We start from the raw sequence: 16,663 nt of genomic DNA on the forward strand, positions 1-16,663 counted from the left end.
TGACACCCCTTTCTAACAGGTTGGGCACACACCCCCAAATGGTCATTAAACCCCCGTTTGGTGGTCAATCGCCCATATCGGCGTCTTTATTACCTACCAAATGGGAGAGAAAAATCGTTTTGTTCAGTTATCTGGAATAAAATGAAATGGCGCATAATTTCAACTCACGGGGAATAAAATATAGATATTTTTCTAAACTTTGAACGAAAAAAATCAGAATTTCAACGCGGATTTTTTTGCGCAGTGTCGTTCAAATATTTGACAAAATCGTCACCTATGTAAACAAGAGTAACTTTTCTGTGTTTTAACTTAAAAAGAAAAATCCCCTCCATCTCGCGCGTAGTTGAGCCTATCAATCGTGTTTATCACTTCATATTTCTGTCATCCGGGTAACCGATCAATTATCTTAACCAATTAAAAATGACGATCTTTTCCGAACTTGGGTCAAAAGACTGATTTCACTACGGAGGCCCATTAGTGTAAATTTTCAAAAAGTAAAATACGATGAAAGGTAAGAATTCTCTTTTATATCGTTTATTTCGTATGTTATGGCTTTACTTTTTACAAAAATACGACATGCCGTGAATTTTTGATAAAATAATCGCTCAAAAACTCTAATCTTGGAATAGAAATAAGAATAATTGCAAATGTCACTTTGTAAATTTTTTATTCAAAAATTTTTAATAGATATAGTAGATACATCATAGATATGCATATGAAACCACAAAGGGTCGCACAGAAATCGTAACTTCATCCTAAAAGAAATAAAAAATAAATGTTACATTCAAATGTAGAAAAAGGAATATTATAGCAGTAAGTGCCCACCATACGAATACAATACGAGGAGCTCGTGTTTAACGGGATTTTATAGAGATTTATACAGACACAGATCGAAAGATCGTTTGAAAAGTTACTTGTCTAGACTAACACCTCTTGTTTAAATATATTTTTTACCAAACTATACACAACAAAATACTTTTTCGTACTGTTTGAGCAAATAGTTCGGCCGTCACGCACAACTGTGGGTTTTGTTTTTACGAAGTTCCAAAGAAATTCCACATGGAAAATTGACTTAATTGCATTAAATGTACGAGGAATATGTTAATAAAAATTCTCCAATGCCTAAGTAAATGCGCTTTTGCTTTATTTTGATAAAAATTAGATTTGAATAAAAAAGACGCCGATATGGGCGACTGACCACCAAACGGGGGTTAAATGACCATTTGGGGGTGTGTGCCCAACCTGTTCTAATATACTGTCTCACTAGTAACAAGAATAGATATGGGTTACCCCATATCCAAAGATATTCGACTGTTAGATTTAATATGTTTAACAGTGTTTATAATGACGTTAATAAAAAAAAAACTGCACTGTCTAATTATGGAACTGTTGTAAATATCGTGATTCTATAGCATTACGGTCACCCAGTCTCCTAACAAACAGTACACATAGGCCTACATGTACCTGTAGCCTTGGTCTACACACGTGCAATGGAGCTGTCACACGCATCCAGCGAGCTCGGAGAAACACGTTTTGTTTTGCCGAGAAGTTACGGTGTCAGACAAAACTTTTCTTTTCTTAATTAGATCATATAAATACGAATTCTGATTAATAAAAATTATACAATTATACAATCCCAGTTGAACTTTATATAGTTTGTTCTAACATTTGCATCTGCAACAACTTGTGTTTAAAATGGCCGGGTTGGGAAAATCAGGACCGGGTCGGAAAATTCTAAACTGAAAACATGGAAAACCTTTTTTGTTTTGAAAATAACTGAAATATACTAATATACTTGTCGCAGAAATTACTTACATTATTCAAGCTCTATATATAATGGTATGCTGAACTTCAACACGAACCCGAATCTCCAACCCATGCAGTTCTCGTTTTGCCACACATACTCTACAGTTTACAAAGTGTACACACGAGCAGGCCAGGGATTGAAAATTCCGTCATTTAATAATACACACACACAGAATGATTAATTTTTTCTTTAAGAACAAATTGTATGATAATTAACGGACTATAAACATGTACTTAATACAATTGTTGATATAGTAGAGGGCGGAGCCCTCTCACGGGCCCGAAGGGCCCGTGAGAGCGAAGCTCTCCCTATAGGTAACACGTATGTATATGAAAAATAAAAGAAATCTATTGTAAACTATATGTCATTTACAATACCTATGGAACTGAGATTCTTGTCGCCAATATGGCGTCTTCGCTAAAATGGCGTCGATTCTATCCACGCGCAAATTCTCATTGTTGATGAGACTTTCATCAAAGTAAAAAACATTTAATCCAAGGATAATGTGTAGTAATTCTTTTTTACTTAAAATCAAATCCATTAGTAATCAGGCCCTTCCTACTTTCGTTTTAGACGTTTGGATTTATTCATAGTTCGCGCTAACAAGTAAAACGGCATTTGATTGGTTAGAATTTCCCTAAAGGCGGCGCTGTCGTCTGCACTATGGAGGAGCGGATCTATCTGTGGCCCCTTTCACAAGAATATCCGTGTTTATTTGTTAAATAAAATTTGCCAATAATAAATGTCTTCAGGATTATACGTGTCAATACATACCAAGCTAGAAATATAGGATTTTTTTTAACAGTATAATTTTTTGAACAGTTAAAAATGTTTTAAAAGTGATAAAATAAAATACCATGTGAAAAGTCTCACAGGGGGGCTCAATAAGAGTGTGTGGATTTCTTTTTTTCTTTTCCTTTTTTTTTTTAAGGTATCCAAATTATTTATGAATATCTACTTGTACATGGATACATAAATATTTAGCAAATCTATGGAAGTCTGAATCTCATTTTTGTTGTGATTTTTTTTTTAAATTTAATATTTTGTTAACTTTTATAAAGTTTTTCAAATGACAAAATTTCAGTTTCTTATAAAGATCACTATCAAAAGAAAAATCTAATAGATACGATGTATGAATTAAAAAAATTCAAAAAGATTTTTTTTGACAATTGCAATTACATATAAAGTCTAAATTAAAGCAGGAAAAAATAAGTTAAACAATGTATAATGTACAGTTTGGAGAGGTAGTTGTTCAGTCTACATACATCTTTCAGTAAATGCATGAAAATATCCACAAAGTTATACGACTTCAAAGTGCAGTGCATGCTGTTAATGTATACATACCTATATGTACACTACAATACTCAAATTTAATACACATCAAGCATATTAATTAATATAGTTTTCAATCCTAATAAATGTGCTTATCTATTAAAAACATGAAGCAAATATTCAAAATCTTTGTTTGACATCGATAAAATATTCTATTCATAACTTCTCAAAAGTCATCTTCTCTAGCCAAGGGTGACGATCCACGGTGTTTCTCTATTCAAGAATATGCTCAGAAGTGTACCCTATTATTATATTATTCACAAGTGCTGGTTTTGAAATTATATAATTAACTATTAATGACAAGGGTACCAGAAAAAACTTTTAATTTTAAAGTTTTTCCCCCAGATATATAACCGTTTTCAATACAATGATGTTAGATTTAGAAGATTCTAAAGGCTATTTAAATCATATTTGTTTTGTTTTTTTTAAATTGAAAGGTGAACTATACATTTTTCATTAAAATAAAGAAAACAATAATTATATTTTATGGGTTTCCAATAATGTAAAATAAAAAGAAATAAATAAAAAGAAAAAAAGCCATGTCACAACAGGCACGTAGTATTAAATGTCCCTGATCATGCATCCTTTAGTTTGCAAATTTTTTCTCATAAAAGGTGTGATGCTTCTATATTTTCAATCCTTGTGATAGTAACTCAGTCAAATGTTGGTCTGATGATTAGATTCATCCAGGAAGTAGATCATCTGTCTGTAGTTTGGGTCCCAAGTTCGCCTTCTGATCTTGTCTTGACAATAATATTGTTCTTACTTTAGATGACATCATAACCATGTAATGGGAGTAATAAAAGTTGAGAAATGACTTGAGGTTTCTAGATAAGTGTACAGTTGTTAAATAAGCGTATAAATCAAGTAGTGAAAGAAAAAGAATTGGTGCTCAGAAAAAAGTTTATGAATTGATTATTTTTTTTGAATTATTATTTGTTGGATATACTAGCATTTTGGAACGAGTTTACTGTTACGTGTATAACTATTAAAGTTTAAGGTGTCGTTGGACCGAGGTGTCTCACATTTCTTTGGCCCGGTATGTTGAACCCATTACTGGTCCAATGGCCCAATGCATGACCCTCTTTTTTCCCACGACGTTCTTCAACTTTAAGTGCTCTGGCTAGACAACCATTCATCTCATGATGAAATACTCAGTATTATTTGAATGAAAAGTAATGAGGTATACATGTAAGAGATGGGAAAACTTTTTTTTCAAGAGAACTGAGTTCTTTGTTATGATTTTCTGACACTGACCATAGATCTGCATGAAGCGAACCCTTTGCTTTAGGTCTAACGTTATGCATTGACAATTTCAGAATATAAGTGATCAACTGATTTATCATTAAACAATAAAATGTAGCAATTTTCTCTTTACGGCTCCGCCCTCACTAACGGTCACACCGTCTAACATATTATTATCAATTCATTGGTGAAAAGATATGAATCGAAGAATGACCTAATTATTCTCTGTTATTAAACACGTAAAAAAAAAAGGCTGAGGAGGGAGCGAGCGTAGGAATATTGATATTTTTTATTTGCATTTCGGGGGGAAAGTGACTTTCTAATGATATTTTGACGTTATTTTTGATTTCTTTAACGTATGACATACACAACTTTACTCTTATCATGAACAATAATGTTGTATCTACTTATCATGATGGAATTATTTTGGTCGGACCAATATGTGTGAGCTGCCGCTGAATACAGTTATATATCTTGCAAAGATAGTATGCATTGATCGAATATATAGAAAAGTAAGAATCACTTAGAGGCTGTGTCATTCCTGTTACAGCGGAGTAGAGAGTAGGTAATAATTTCTTGAGTGTATAAACTTCTTGACTCATAAAGTTGATCAGTGGCCCGAATAGAGGCGAAGCTGTTGCAGTTGTTTGAGATAGTTTGGCAAGTCATAAGCAAGAGGTTTGACAATTTGTTAGGAAGAACATAGGCGTCGGAACCGGGGGGGGGGGGGGGCTCAAGTCCCCCCCCCCCTCCATTTTTTTTTTTTTGCAAAGATAGACAATTTGCTTCCGACGCCTATGTTAGGTACCAGGGTTAGGGGCCCGAATAGAGCCGACCTGCCCTTGGTGTTTGTGTATCTATTTTATTAAAAGTATTAACAGCTGTAATTATCTTGTTGTATTTTGATTCTTTCTTGATTTATACCCAAGGCAAGGATACTTAATAAATAATATAATCTAATTAGTGATTGAGAAAAATTGTTTGTCATTTTATTATTTTTAAACAAAGTAAGCGTTAAGAACTCATATTACTCATTCATACACTACTAAATGCAAATCAGTCCAACACATTTCATGTTGTTCACTTGCTTCTTATAATCAATCTTAAAAATCTAATATCCATCCAATCTAAAAGACTTTGGGCAGTTGTTATGAACCATGTGTAAATTGATTTTAAAAGTATGTACATGTACAAAGAATATGCTGAATATTACAATTATATCACATTTTAATTACACATATATTATAATTATATCCGGAATATAATGCAGAACTATTCGCATGCTATGTTTTTCCTTCGCACTCTTTTAAGCGTTTTAAAGGTAGAGCTTACAACCTCCGGCAATAAAGCTCAACTTAAACCACGAGCACCTTGTTGTGTGGCATGAACGATCCGTGAAATGAAATTGAAGGAGAGTTTGCTGTTAATCGTCTACATTGTTATCTGGACGGATAAATACAGGTAATTTTACTCGGAAAAATGGCTTCTTGAATCAGTACATAATTATATGTAAAATGTTGAAGGTACAACAGCCTTGTCAATCAGCAGCTGATCAGTGCAGTCATTTTTTTTTTAGGAAGAACATAATATTTATTTAATTGAGGGGAGTTTATTTATGGTAAAAATACAATTTGATAAAAAAAAACTTCAGTTGAGTATGTTGAGTGGTAAATTTATGCATAGTTGCATTTATTTTTTTAACAGTCATGAAGTTGATTTCCATTTAAAATATTTAAATTAATCATGTTAATTGTGTAAGTTATAAATGCATCAGTAAATATGCATTTGATCACTTAATAAAAGACAAGAACCTGGACTGCATATTCTCTACATTATCTTATCTTCTCCCCTAAAAAATCAGAAAAAGATTGCTTTTTATTGAGATTTCAGTCCAACAGTTTGTTTGTTTATATTTTGCCCAATTGTTTTCATAATATAAAATAATCCTCAGGGGTGTCAAAAGATGTACAATGCTTTCTTCAGGCTATAAAATAAATTATGAACTCCATAAGTGCCAGCTTGTTTCCAACAAGCCTAATTTTACAAATATGTTCACCATGGTAAATGTGTAAATCAAGTAATTCCAAACTATAAAGTTAAATACTTAATAAGAGTTCCCAATTTGAAATAAAATACTGCATTAGTAGTTAAGTATTAGAATGTACTGATTAAGATTGAGTCATGTATTGTCTTTTTCAGTGTATGATCAACTGTTACTGATTTATGCTCTCCATATTGGCCATGGTGAAAGATAATTTTGTGCAGACATTTCTGGAGTCCCGCCTGACCACTCTTCATAACACCAGTGCTCCCTCCGTGACAAATTACAAACTTAAGGTCATCTCCTTCATTGTTGCAGCATTCCTCATTTCCCTTCTACCCATTCTCCACATTGGTAAGAAAAGTTTAAGAATGAAAGTAAATCTTTATTAACACCTTTTAGAAGCATATATACAGTGTTTATAAAAAATGTTTTACACTGCAGGTATTATTAGTAAGGGGTTAGTAGGGCTTGTGGTTTCACTTGCAACACGTGCAACACATTGCATTTGAAGAATATTTATATAAATGAACAACAAATCAACTATATATCTTCTTATTCAAAGGTTTAATAGTTTGAAAATGGTATGATAGATAATTAGATATATAAATCTACATGAATGTGAATTTTATATGAGAGTAATAGCATATTGCATACTTATCAAAATATGATGAAGTCATTGAAAGCCAAAAAAAATATACAAGAGCAATTTAATTTTCCAGGTGTGTTTTATGCTCAGATCTGGGTTCCACAGAAAGGTTACATTGATAGAAGAACCTGTAGAAATACCTGTTTTGATACTATCTTTAGAGGTAAAAATCTAATATGACTCCAATCTCTCAAATTAGAAATATTACAGCATTGAACGAATGGTCCAAACTTTGCATAAATGCATGCATATTGTTATCTTCTTTTCCTATAGGTTCATATGAAAACCCAGGAGAAACTACCTATAAGCATGTATATTTCAATGCCACCTGGCAAACCTCTCGTATTTGGATATTCACCGTGATATTTATCCTGCTGGCGTATGAAAGCATTAAATACCTCATTCCCCTAGTGAGGCGGCGAGGTTTACGTGGCAGTATGTTTGCCCTGTACCTGATTAATTTGTATCCTCACTACTACTCCTGGTGGTCATACTTCAGCTATTACAATGAAGACTTCTATAACTATTTCAAACATCACTTCATGTTCACTGTGACTGAAATCATTGCCACCTGTATTGTGTTGAACCTTTGTGACAGAAGAAATGAGGTCAAGTCCTGGAAGGTGCTAGCCATTGTTAGCATTAATTTGATGCACATTTTAGTTAGTGGTGTAGATCAGTTTGTCAGTCATGTGATTCAGGGGAAGGGCACCAGTTTTCAGAACGCCCGGGACATAGGACTGATGATTCCAGATTCTCTCCATGTTATCATTCCACTGTGGCAGCTGATGAAATCAGCCAAGGATAAAGAGGTCAGAATTAAAGATTTATGCAGCAGAGAAGAAATTATCATGTGTATTGTTTTTATTTCTTTGTTTACACTTCTTGGTAGAGTTATGTAAAACCAAGTCTTTTGCTACATCAGTATCAAAATTTCAGTTTGTCATAGGCAATAAAAGTATCAAATGTAGAAAAATTAGCCAAGGTGTATTTTTGAATATGGTAAAATTTGACTACATAAATAGGATTGTGATGTGATAAAAAACTATATTGTTTCTACATTATTCCTTGAATTTTTATAAACAAAATATCATTATCTATATATTTTTTAATCACAAAGCTATGTGCCATTACATGTATATTATGTATATTATTGACTAGGTTGTTATAAATGGCACTGTACTCCTTTTTGTCATATATTAATATATGCCTAGAATATAATAAGAGTGTATATTTTGATTATAAATTTTTGCAATTGAAAGTGCAATGTTTTGATGCAAGCTATAATTATTAATATACTAAGTATACTTTGTTACATGTACAGTCCATTGGCAATTGCATTCCGTATTAAATGTATTTATAATCTATAAAATAAGAATTGTTACTTCTTATATATTATACAAGAGTTATTCTTCTTGGTAAGGTTTTTATGCAGGTGGTTTTAAGAGTTGCTTATTCAGATTTTGTATTCAAGAAATAAAATTTATATGTAGATACAGGAGCTTTTTCTTATTTATCTTTTTTTGGTGAAAGTTTGAAACATTAAATGGCAAAATTGAAATTGAAAGTGATGGAGACTGGTAGATGAGTTATGTACAATGCAGGTGTCAATCCATTATATCTTTGCAGAACTGTAACAAAGGTTATAGTCGTTATTTCATGATTTGCAAAAATATAATGTTAAAACTTTTAACAATCTGACTGTACACACAGGTACTCTGAAATTGTTATTTAATATTGCTTGAGTTTCTCAATTCTGATTGATTTAGTTTCTGAAGATCCTTTTGATACAATCTTTCAGAGTTCCAGTAGGTATCAATTACCTTGATACAACTTCCCTTATGCAGCAATATACCCTTATCACCTGAATATATGGTAAGCCTCCCAATTGATTCGATAATCAAGAGCTTGCTGTACGTACGAAAAGTTTTATGATCAATACTATGACCTTGTCATCAAATACACACTGACGTTTTTCATACTAATTGTTAGGCCATTATTTACACACTGAATTATCTACGAAATTTACCGTATTCCCGATCCTGACAAGAAGCACACGGTGGGTAACCAGTCGACAGGGGTAGCTTACCTCTCTATGGATCTTGATCATGCCTTTCGTGTTTGTGCTCTGTTCTCGATTTGTATTTTCTATGGACTTCTGAGCTTCACTACCGTTCGTTATTTCCGTATTTCATTGTCTAACAAGTTTTTTTTTTATCAGGTTTTGGTATATTGGCATGTGTTACGTCTTTGGTTAACAAGAACAAAATTCATATTCATAGCAGTAAAACTTTATCTTACTATATAATGAATTCTCGGTGTCAAAACCACATACAAGTATCAAAATTGCTTGCAAAATCTGTGAAAATTTATATTATTATGATGATAATGCGATTCCTCAGCTACTTCTTTGTGTGTGACCGCTACAGTATCAAGTTTAAAAAATTGAGATGATAGGCCTTATTCTGATTCACAGATCAAGATAATGAGGTCGATAAATTCTAGATTGGTTGATGAAGCCCAAGGACCATCCTCTATCATCATCAGTTAAAATGCAGATCATAAACTGGAATTAAATTATTTGATTTTTTTATTTTTTCCTTTCAAATTTCTCAAAGAGTGGGTCGGTTTCATCCCGTAGGACACTGTGACAGTAGAATTAATAAGTTAACTACGATTGTTAGAATTGTAGATCTAGAATTAGTTACTACAATCTACAATAATTTTATTGTTAAGGCGCACGGTATTCACTGTTCAGTCCTTATAGCGTTGCTTATCAATATTTAACTGTTTTGAAGTCTGATTTATACAGTACTGGTCTTATCCCTGGATCATTGCGTTCAATTCATCAGTTCATCGACACTAGTAATAATGCATTAAAACAAACGTGCGGTTTATTGACAAATAAATACCCAGCACTACCCCGCCCGCAATTCAGTTCAGATCTCTTAATGGATGACGGAATAGTTCACCTGAAATAATAACTACGGAACTGATGTCGTGCGGTGTTACCTGTTTAAAAAGACATTTTCTTAAAACAATAAACAATTGATGAATAAAAAACAAATAACTGCCTAGATTTAAATGCCGATAATGCACACAAAAATTAAAAACATATCCGCTTTTGGCGATGCAATTCAGTTGTATATGCAGCATACCAATACATTGAGTGAATTTGGTGTAACATTTTGCCAGTTGCCTGATAATGGACACAGTGAGGTCTGTGGATTGTCGTCTGTCTCAGATGGCGGCGAGGGGATGTAAGGATTTCACCCTACATCTCTGTTTTATTGACAGTCTCAGCAAGCCGGGGTCCCGTTGTCGGACAGAACCCATCTTTTCGCGTGAGGTGCTTTCCTGTAAAAAAGCCAGGTAAGTCAGATATGAACCAATATAATTTTATACGACATATATGTATGCTGATGTAAAAAATACGAAGTGGTTGGTACTGTGGAGTTCTGTGGTAAATTATAAGCATGTGTTTGTACAAACAGTATGACAGTTGTCAAAGTTTTGTTAACTGTATATTGTAAATATTAAACTAAACGTGCGTTCATAGATTCATATATGAGCAGTTAAAATGCAGCTTTATTGATGCAAAGAAAACAAGAATTCTGAGAGTTGAGTAATACTAGTCCCCCATCGGTAAGTGTAATCTCGTTCCTGTTTATATTTGAAAATGTCATCAATTCCGACAAAAATCAATGAAGCAGAACGAAATGCAAACTTCATCTTTTACTCATCACTGTAAATATTCACATACCAATAATTTTCAAGTGTTTAAAAAATCTTGAAAAATTGAAGAAGTCGTAATTCCGTCAAAAATCATTATAGCGGAACAGTGGAACGAAATGCAAACTTGATCTGTAACTTACAAAAATACACTCACATACCAAAAATCAGATCAAGGTCTGTCAGCGTTTACAGAAAAAAAGTGCAGAAAACTAAGTGGGACAGCTAGACAAACACGTCAGACAGACAGACAGACAGAGGAACAGATACCGGTTTTACCGGTAGGGGGCTAATTATGGCATAAATAAGATCATGCAAATAATTACAATGTAGTAATTATGTTCCCCAAACGAAGTTGGGGAACATATTGTTTTTACTCTGTTTCTTATTATTATTATTATTATTTTTCTTCTTCCTGGGAAAATCTTTTCCGCGAATGATCTTGTAAACAACACGTCCGACTTAGGTGAAACCTTTTTAGGGTCAGTAGGCATGTTATGTAGATTTGCGGAACGAAGGTCATTTTGCGTGCACGTGCTTGCAAGAGCGCGCACGTGCAACACGTGAAATGACCAAAATAATAGATATAGCCGTAACTTTTCTACTTTTTGATTATATGCTTTGGTACTTATAATATAAGTATATATTAGTAGTATAGACGTAATGACATGCTCAAAATAGCAAGATCTCACGCGCATGCACGTGTGCTTCGCTCTGATTGGCTGAAAGTAAAGTCTCAATATCTTCCTTGTTTTACGTCATAATCCTTCGAAATTTTGAACTTAGTCACACAATATGAAGATCTACAGGATGATATATAATAATTTTCATGAAAGCAAGTACATGCGCATGTGCTGGCAAGAGCGCGCACGTGCAACATGTGAAATTACCAATATAATGGACGAAGCCGTAACTTTTCTATTTCTTGATGGAATTTTTTGAAACTCACAATGCATGAATATATTAGTAGTATAGACAAGATGACATGGTCAAAATTTCAAGATCTCACGCGCATACACGTCCGCTTTGCTCTGATTGGCTGAAACTAAAGTCTCAATATCTTTCTTGTTTTTCAACAAAATCCTATGAAATTTTGAATATAGCCATGCATTAAGATATCCTACAACATGATTTATAGCAATTATCATGAGAGCTCGTGCATGCAGGTGTGCTGCAATCTGATTGGCTTAAACTTTAAATAGCTATAACTCCCTTGGTTTTCAACCAAACAGGATGGGATTTGGAACATAGATAGATATAATAAACTTCTACAAGAAGGTATGGTCACCATGCACATGCATACACGTGCATGTACGAACGCTGCAATCTGATTGGCTGAAACTTTAAACAGCTATATTTCCCTTGGTTTTCAACCAAACGGGGTGGGATTTAGAACATAGATAGATGTAATGGACTTCTACAAGAAGATATGGTCACCATGCTCATGTATGCACATGCGTGCACGTGAAATGAGATAAATCAAAGATACACTTGAAAGAGCGTATTTTTTAATACTTTTGGATTAAATACTTTAATATTTAATTTATAAAAAAATATATAGATAGTGTAGACAAGATGATGTGGTCATTACGCACATGCATTCACATGCGCACGCATGCAATGCTAAAATTTGAATGAACTTGGCGTTGTTAAAGTCTCAAATGCATAGATTTTGTCCTATTTAATGAAACTTACAGGGAATATGGCACCAAAAGGGAGTTGGGGAGCGTTTGGGGAACATCTGTAACGGTCCCCGTTACAATTAGCACTAGTTCATTAATAATTTGGTTATTTGTTGTCACTGAGCATTTGGCGAACAAAAGTTTTTAAACACCTCAACTCTCCTATCCTCTTCGTGCCCGCTGGGACATAAAAAAGGCCCCAATACACTGTCTCTACCTGCCTCTGTCTTTGGCTGCTGCCCTCGTTGACGTCCAATTATTCCATCCAAGCTGTAATCTTTCTTGCTCCGTGGTTCTCCCCACGTTGTTTTCGGCCGGTTTACTTTCCTTCTGGATGCCATATCAGGGGGTGGTACAAATCCTGGTGTTCTCCATCCTCAGTACATGGTCAAATCCAATTCCACTTCCTGAGTGTTATTATTTCACTTGCTCTAGCTGTCTTCGTTCTATCATGTAGTTCTTCATTTGACATTTTCTCAGGCCATCTTACTCTCATGACTTTTCTAAGGCACCTATTCTGGAAGATGTCAATCTTCTTTTTGTCTCCGTTGTTTTCCATGTCTCACTTCAATACATAAGAACCGACTGGACCAAACTGTTAAATAACTTTACTTTTGTTTGGATGGAAAATTTTGATGAGATCCAGATTTGTCTGAGCCTTTCAAATTGAGACTAAGCTTTTCACAGTCTGTTGATAATGTCCCCATCAGATCCTTCCTTTGTTGTTGTCACACCTCCAATGTGAGTAAAGGTTTCTACATCCTTCGGGACTTGTCCATCAGTCTTGAATGGCTCTATTATGTCAGGGTTGAGTGTCATCACTTTGGTTTTCCCGATATTTATTCTGAGGCTAGCTTTCTAGCAACTTCATTTAGTTTATGTGTCTTTGTTGGGTATCCCGAAATTTTGAGGAGAAGAGAGCAATATCAAGTCTAGATCTTCAAGTTTGTTGTGAAATTCCGCCTTTTTCTTGTAGGTTCTGTTTCTGTAGTTCTTCTCATTACGTAATCTAACACCAACAAAAATAGGAATCCAGAAATTGTGCAACCCTAGTTTCACACACCCTTGATTTTACCTGGAACCGATCTGATTCTTCTCCATCTTCTAGACCTGCACATTGGAATGATTCATATAGAAGTTTCACTATTCTGACAAGTTTAACTTTAATGGGGTCAAATGCTGGCTTGAGCTCAAGGGGTGTTTCAAACGCCATGAGGTCTCATCTTACAAAACCTCGAGTAATGCCAACCGTCTCAACAGGTTCTGTCAGCGAATCATATCTCACACCTGTTTAGTGACCCTGGTAATACCTTGGTAGCTTATTGACAGTGGTGAAAGTTGAGATTCCGGTGCCTTTTAATAACTGGAAAATGTGGCTAAGGAAACGAAAACCCAAAGAGAAAACGAGAAAACCACTGGCCCTCCGAGTCCAGGGGGGTTCTGCATGGCTAATCACCAGAAAGAGTAAAAATGTTCATGATTACGGAAACCCGAAGTATTCAGAAGTTAGCTTAAAATGCTTACATCTGGTTTCAGGACCATACATCTTAGAAGAGACTACTTGTTGATCTCTATTTTAATATTTACCATATAGGGTTTTACAGCGGGAAAGTCAGCAAATGCATCCGAGCCTCCAAGCATTATCCAGCTGGAACAATCTTGGACCTTTTTTTTTTATAATGATGACCTTTACTTATATTCTGGTTCAAAGGCACTGATCGCTTGCAGTCTGGATTTGAAAGTAGATGTAAAAGAGACCCGTGATCTGAATAGGCCTGATCAAAGGTCGTTTGAATGAGACCACATTCTGACAGTCTTTTTAATCAGAGAAGCGTCTCTGTCATTATGATCATATATATGTACGTAATATTAGATAATGTCTTATTTTAAAGTTCATAGCCTATGGAATGTTTCTGTTGGAATTTAGTTGCTGTTCATACAGCGCCGTGCGTTCGCAAGGTTGCAATTTAAACCAGGTATATCCTATTTTTACCCGCCAACTGCTAGAAAAAGTTTCCCTCAGTACACCGGTGTTTTACAATTACAGAAGTATATCTATCTATTCTCTTCTGCGAGATGCACCTAAATCTAAAACAATGAATAATAATTGACAATTTTTTTTTACTGACCATCCATGTGAAACCTACAAGACGCTTATTTAAATCAGAATCCTCTTAATTTTCATTTTTTTCTCACGAAGTTAAGTTCGAAGGAATTTTTCAATTAATGTAAACTTCATTTTTTCGTACCAACGAAGCATTAAAAGTTGAGAAAAGTCGCCTGTGGTGTATGGTGATGAGATTTGATTTCACTTTTCAATCATAAAAGTGTTTTATTCACTAAACTATATAGAAAATTAGGATTCATTTCATTCGTAATTTTTTTTATTCTAATGAGGAATATTGCTAAAATGATTATTTCGTCTTAACCATTCCCCGTTAATTAAGTTGTGAAAGTAATATCAAACTATACTTTCTCTAACGTTTTGCGAGCAAACAAGGGTAGTTGCCCTGGTATTGTCAAGGGATGAAGGTGTAATGACTTTGTTGACGTTTTTGTTATAAAACACTTTTATCTTCAGGATTCAATGTGTCGTGTTGGATGTCATTTGTTGGCCAATTATAACATAGTAACAGAGCATGGTAGTCGTAAAACTGTGACTTTTATACTCCGTACCCAGCCAGTCGTTTTAAGAGGCTGGCAAATGGCGGATGTTTATAAAGTCAGGAAGCACTTAGACCGTTAGCTGAAGCCTGTTGTCACAGAAACTTTTACATTTCTGACTAACAGATGAATAGCAGCGAGATTAAAACTAAGTAAATTTAGATTTACTCATCTTATTGCTTTTAATTTTTCATTTGAAGATTATTAATTATTTTTTTGTAATCTCTGTTAGGTGTGACACTGCAGATTCGGCATGGATCATCAAGAACGAGAACGTGGGCATCAAACGCCAGGTATCTGTAGATCAGAGAGAAGTTAATGACAGCTCTCAGAGTAGAGCTACTCTGGAGACCACCAGAAACCCACCATTCAAAAGACGCAACAATTTTTATCACAGAGTAAGTACACATACATATTTCTATCTTTTAAGATTGTGATAATCATACTGCAATCATTAGTCGTCCTCATAATTACTCACAGGCAATTATGAATATAAAGTTAGTGGTTTTAATACACAGTCTTTGGTGACGTTCACTTGCATAATTTAACCATGATTTTATAAAGCACTATCAAAGCAAGTAACCACTATACATTCTGTTTGTCGATAAAAAGAAGAGGATTTAAAATTGGGTAGAACGGAAGAGTAAAAACCTTTCCTGAAAATTACTAACTTTTGATGTTAAACTTGATGTTAGACTGTGAATTAATTGAAACTTTGATACGTTAGATTTGGATCTACCGATCAATGTTTAAAAGTGATATAACAAAGCGGTTCTATTACAGTACATAATGCATTATGGCTTTTCCATCTCTGCTTGAATTGAGTTCGATAACAACAATCTTATCAAATTCAATTGAAGGCAATTTTTCCTTTTTCCATTTTCTCTTTAAATTGCGGGATGCAATCAATTTTTATCCATACGTGAATAAAATTTCATTTCATCAAATCAAACATATATTCCGATCAGATCCCATTTTGACACTTGCAATAAGACATATACGTGATTTTTTAATTATGTGCCCCAGTCACTCTAGTACATTAATAGAGGTGGTGAAAGACGCTTTATATTGCTTTTTATAGTAACCTAAACTTAAAGCCGCCCCCTTTGCTGGTTTGATTTGACACATCAAGTTTTAAAGTAATTCTCCATCGGCGACATTAGGAATTATCAGTGGTCTTATAGAATTTTTACATCATTATCAGTAAGAACTTTGTCAACTTGTTCTAATGGTCTACACAAATTGTCAGCAAGAGAACCGACACAAGAAGCCCTTCAGGACAAGAGTTGACAGGACCATGTAAACCGATCACCTAAATCGTGTCTGTTGTCAACTCGTCACAGGCATGCTCAACTTCAACAATCCGGGTACTTTTGGAATTTTTGGAAGCCGCGTGCAATATAAATGCAAATTATTTCTAATGAGAACACCTTGATAAGTCAGGAAATTTGTTTTTGTGATCGGACACATGCATAAAGCTTCAAAAAAACTTTAAATTGAACGAAGAGAGG

At 34.3% G+C, this 16,663-nt stretch overlaps 2 protein-coding genes across 3 annotated transcripts in view; both read left to right on the forward strand.

The window, feature by feature from the left end:
- Positions 1-6,584: 6,584 nt before the first annotated feature.
- Positions 6,585-8,568, forward strand: LOC134247201 (uncharacterized). The gene is made up of 3 exons (XM_062729542.1): positions 6,585-6,779; positions 7,148-7,237; positions 7,348-8,568. Exons 1-3 carry the CDS (start codon positions 6,608-6,610, stop codon positions 7,974-7,976), a joined length of 891 nt encoding a protein of 296 aa, XP_062585526.1. The 5' UTR covers positions 6,585-6,607; the 3' UTR covers positions 7,977-8,568.
- Positions 8,569-10,135: 1,567 nt separating this feature from the next.
- LOC134247242 (cyclic nucleotide-binding domain-containing protein 2-like) overlaps positions 10,136-16,663 on the forward strand; it is a 29,815-nt gene continuing 23,287 nt past the window's right edge. The window contains exons 1-2 of one of the 2 annotated variants that reach the window (XM_062729605.1): positions 10,136-10,446; positions 15,385-15,550. In XM_062729605.1, the coding sequence (XP_062585589.1) occupies positions 10,280-10,446; positions 15,385-15,550 (333 nt within the window). In that variant the 5' untranslated portion in view covers positions 10,136-10,279. Of the gene's footprint in view, positions 10,447-15,187; positions 15,305-15,384; positions 15,551-16,663 lie in introns of those variants that run through there. The other variant, XM_062729606.1, reaches the window with a different exon arrangement.

The sequence above is a fragment of the Saccostrea cucullata genome, unplaced genomic scaffold, assembly GCF_032062105.1.
Source record: "Saccostrea cucullata isolate Sc308-1 unplaced genomic scaffold, CSIRO_AGI_Scuc_v1 ctg38, whole genome shotgun sequence".
NCBI lineage: Eukaryota > Metazoa > Mollusca > Bivalvia > Ostreida > Ostreidae > Saccostrea > Saccostrea cuccullata.

What these genes read in the sequence shown, in the direction of transcription:
- LOC134247201 (XM_062729542.1), top strand. Translation starts at nt 6,608, where the DNA reads ATGCTCTCCATATTGGCCATGGTGAAAGATAATTTTGTGCAGACATTT. An exon ending in TCTACCCATTCTCCACATTG is followed by an intron (nt 6,780 to 7,147) that starts GTAAGAAAAGTT and finishes TTAATTTTCCAG; the next exon opens with GTGTGTTTTATGCTCAGATC. An exon ending in TTTTGATACTATCTTTAGAG is followed by an intron (nt 7,238 to 7,347) that starts GTAAAAATCTAA and finishes CTTTTCCTATAG; the next exon opens with GTTCATATGAAAACCCAGGA.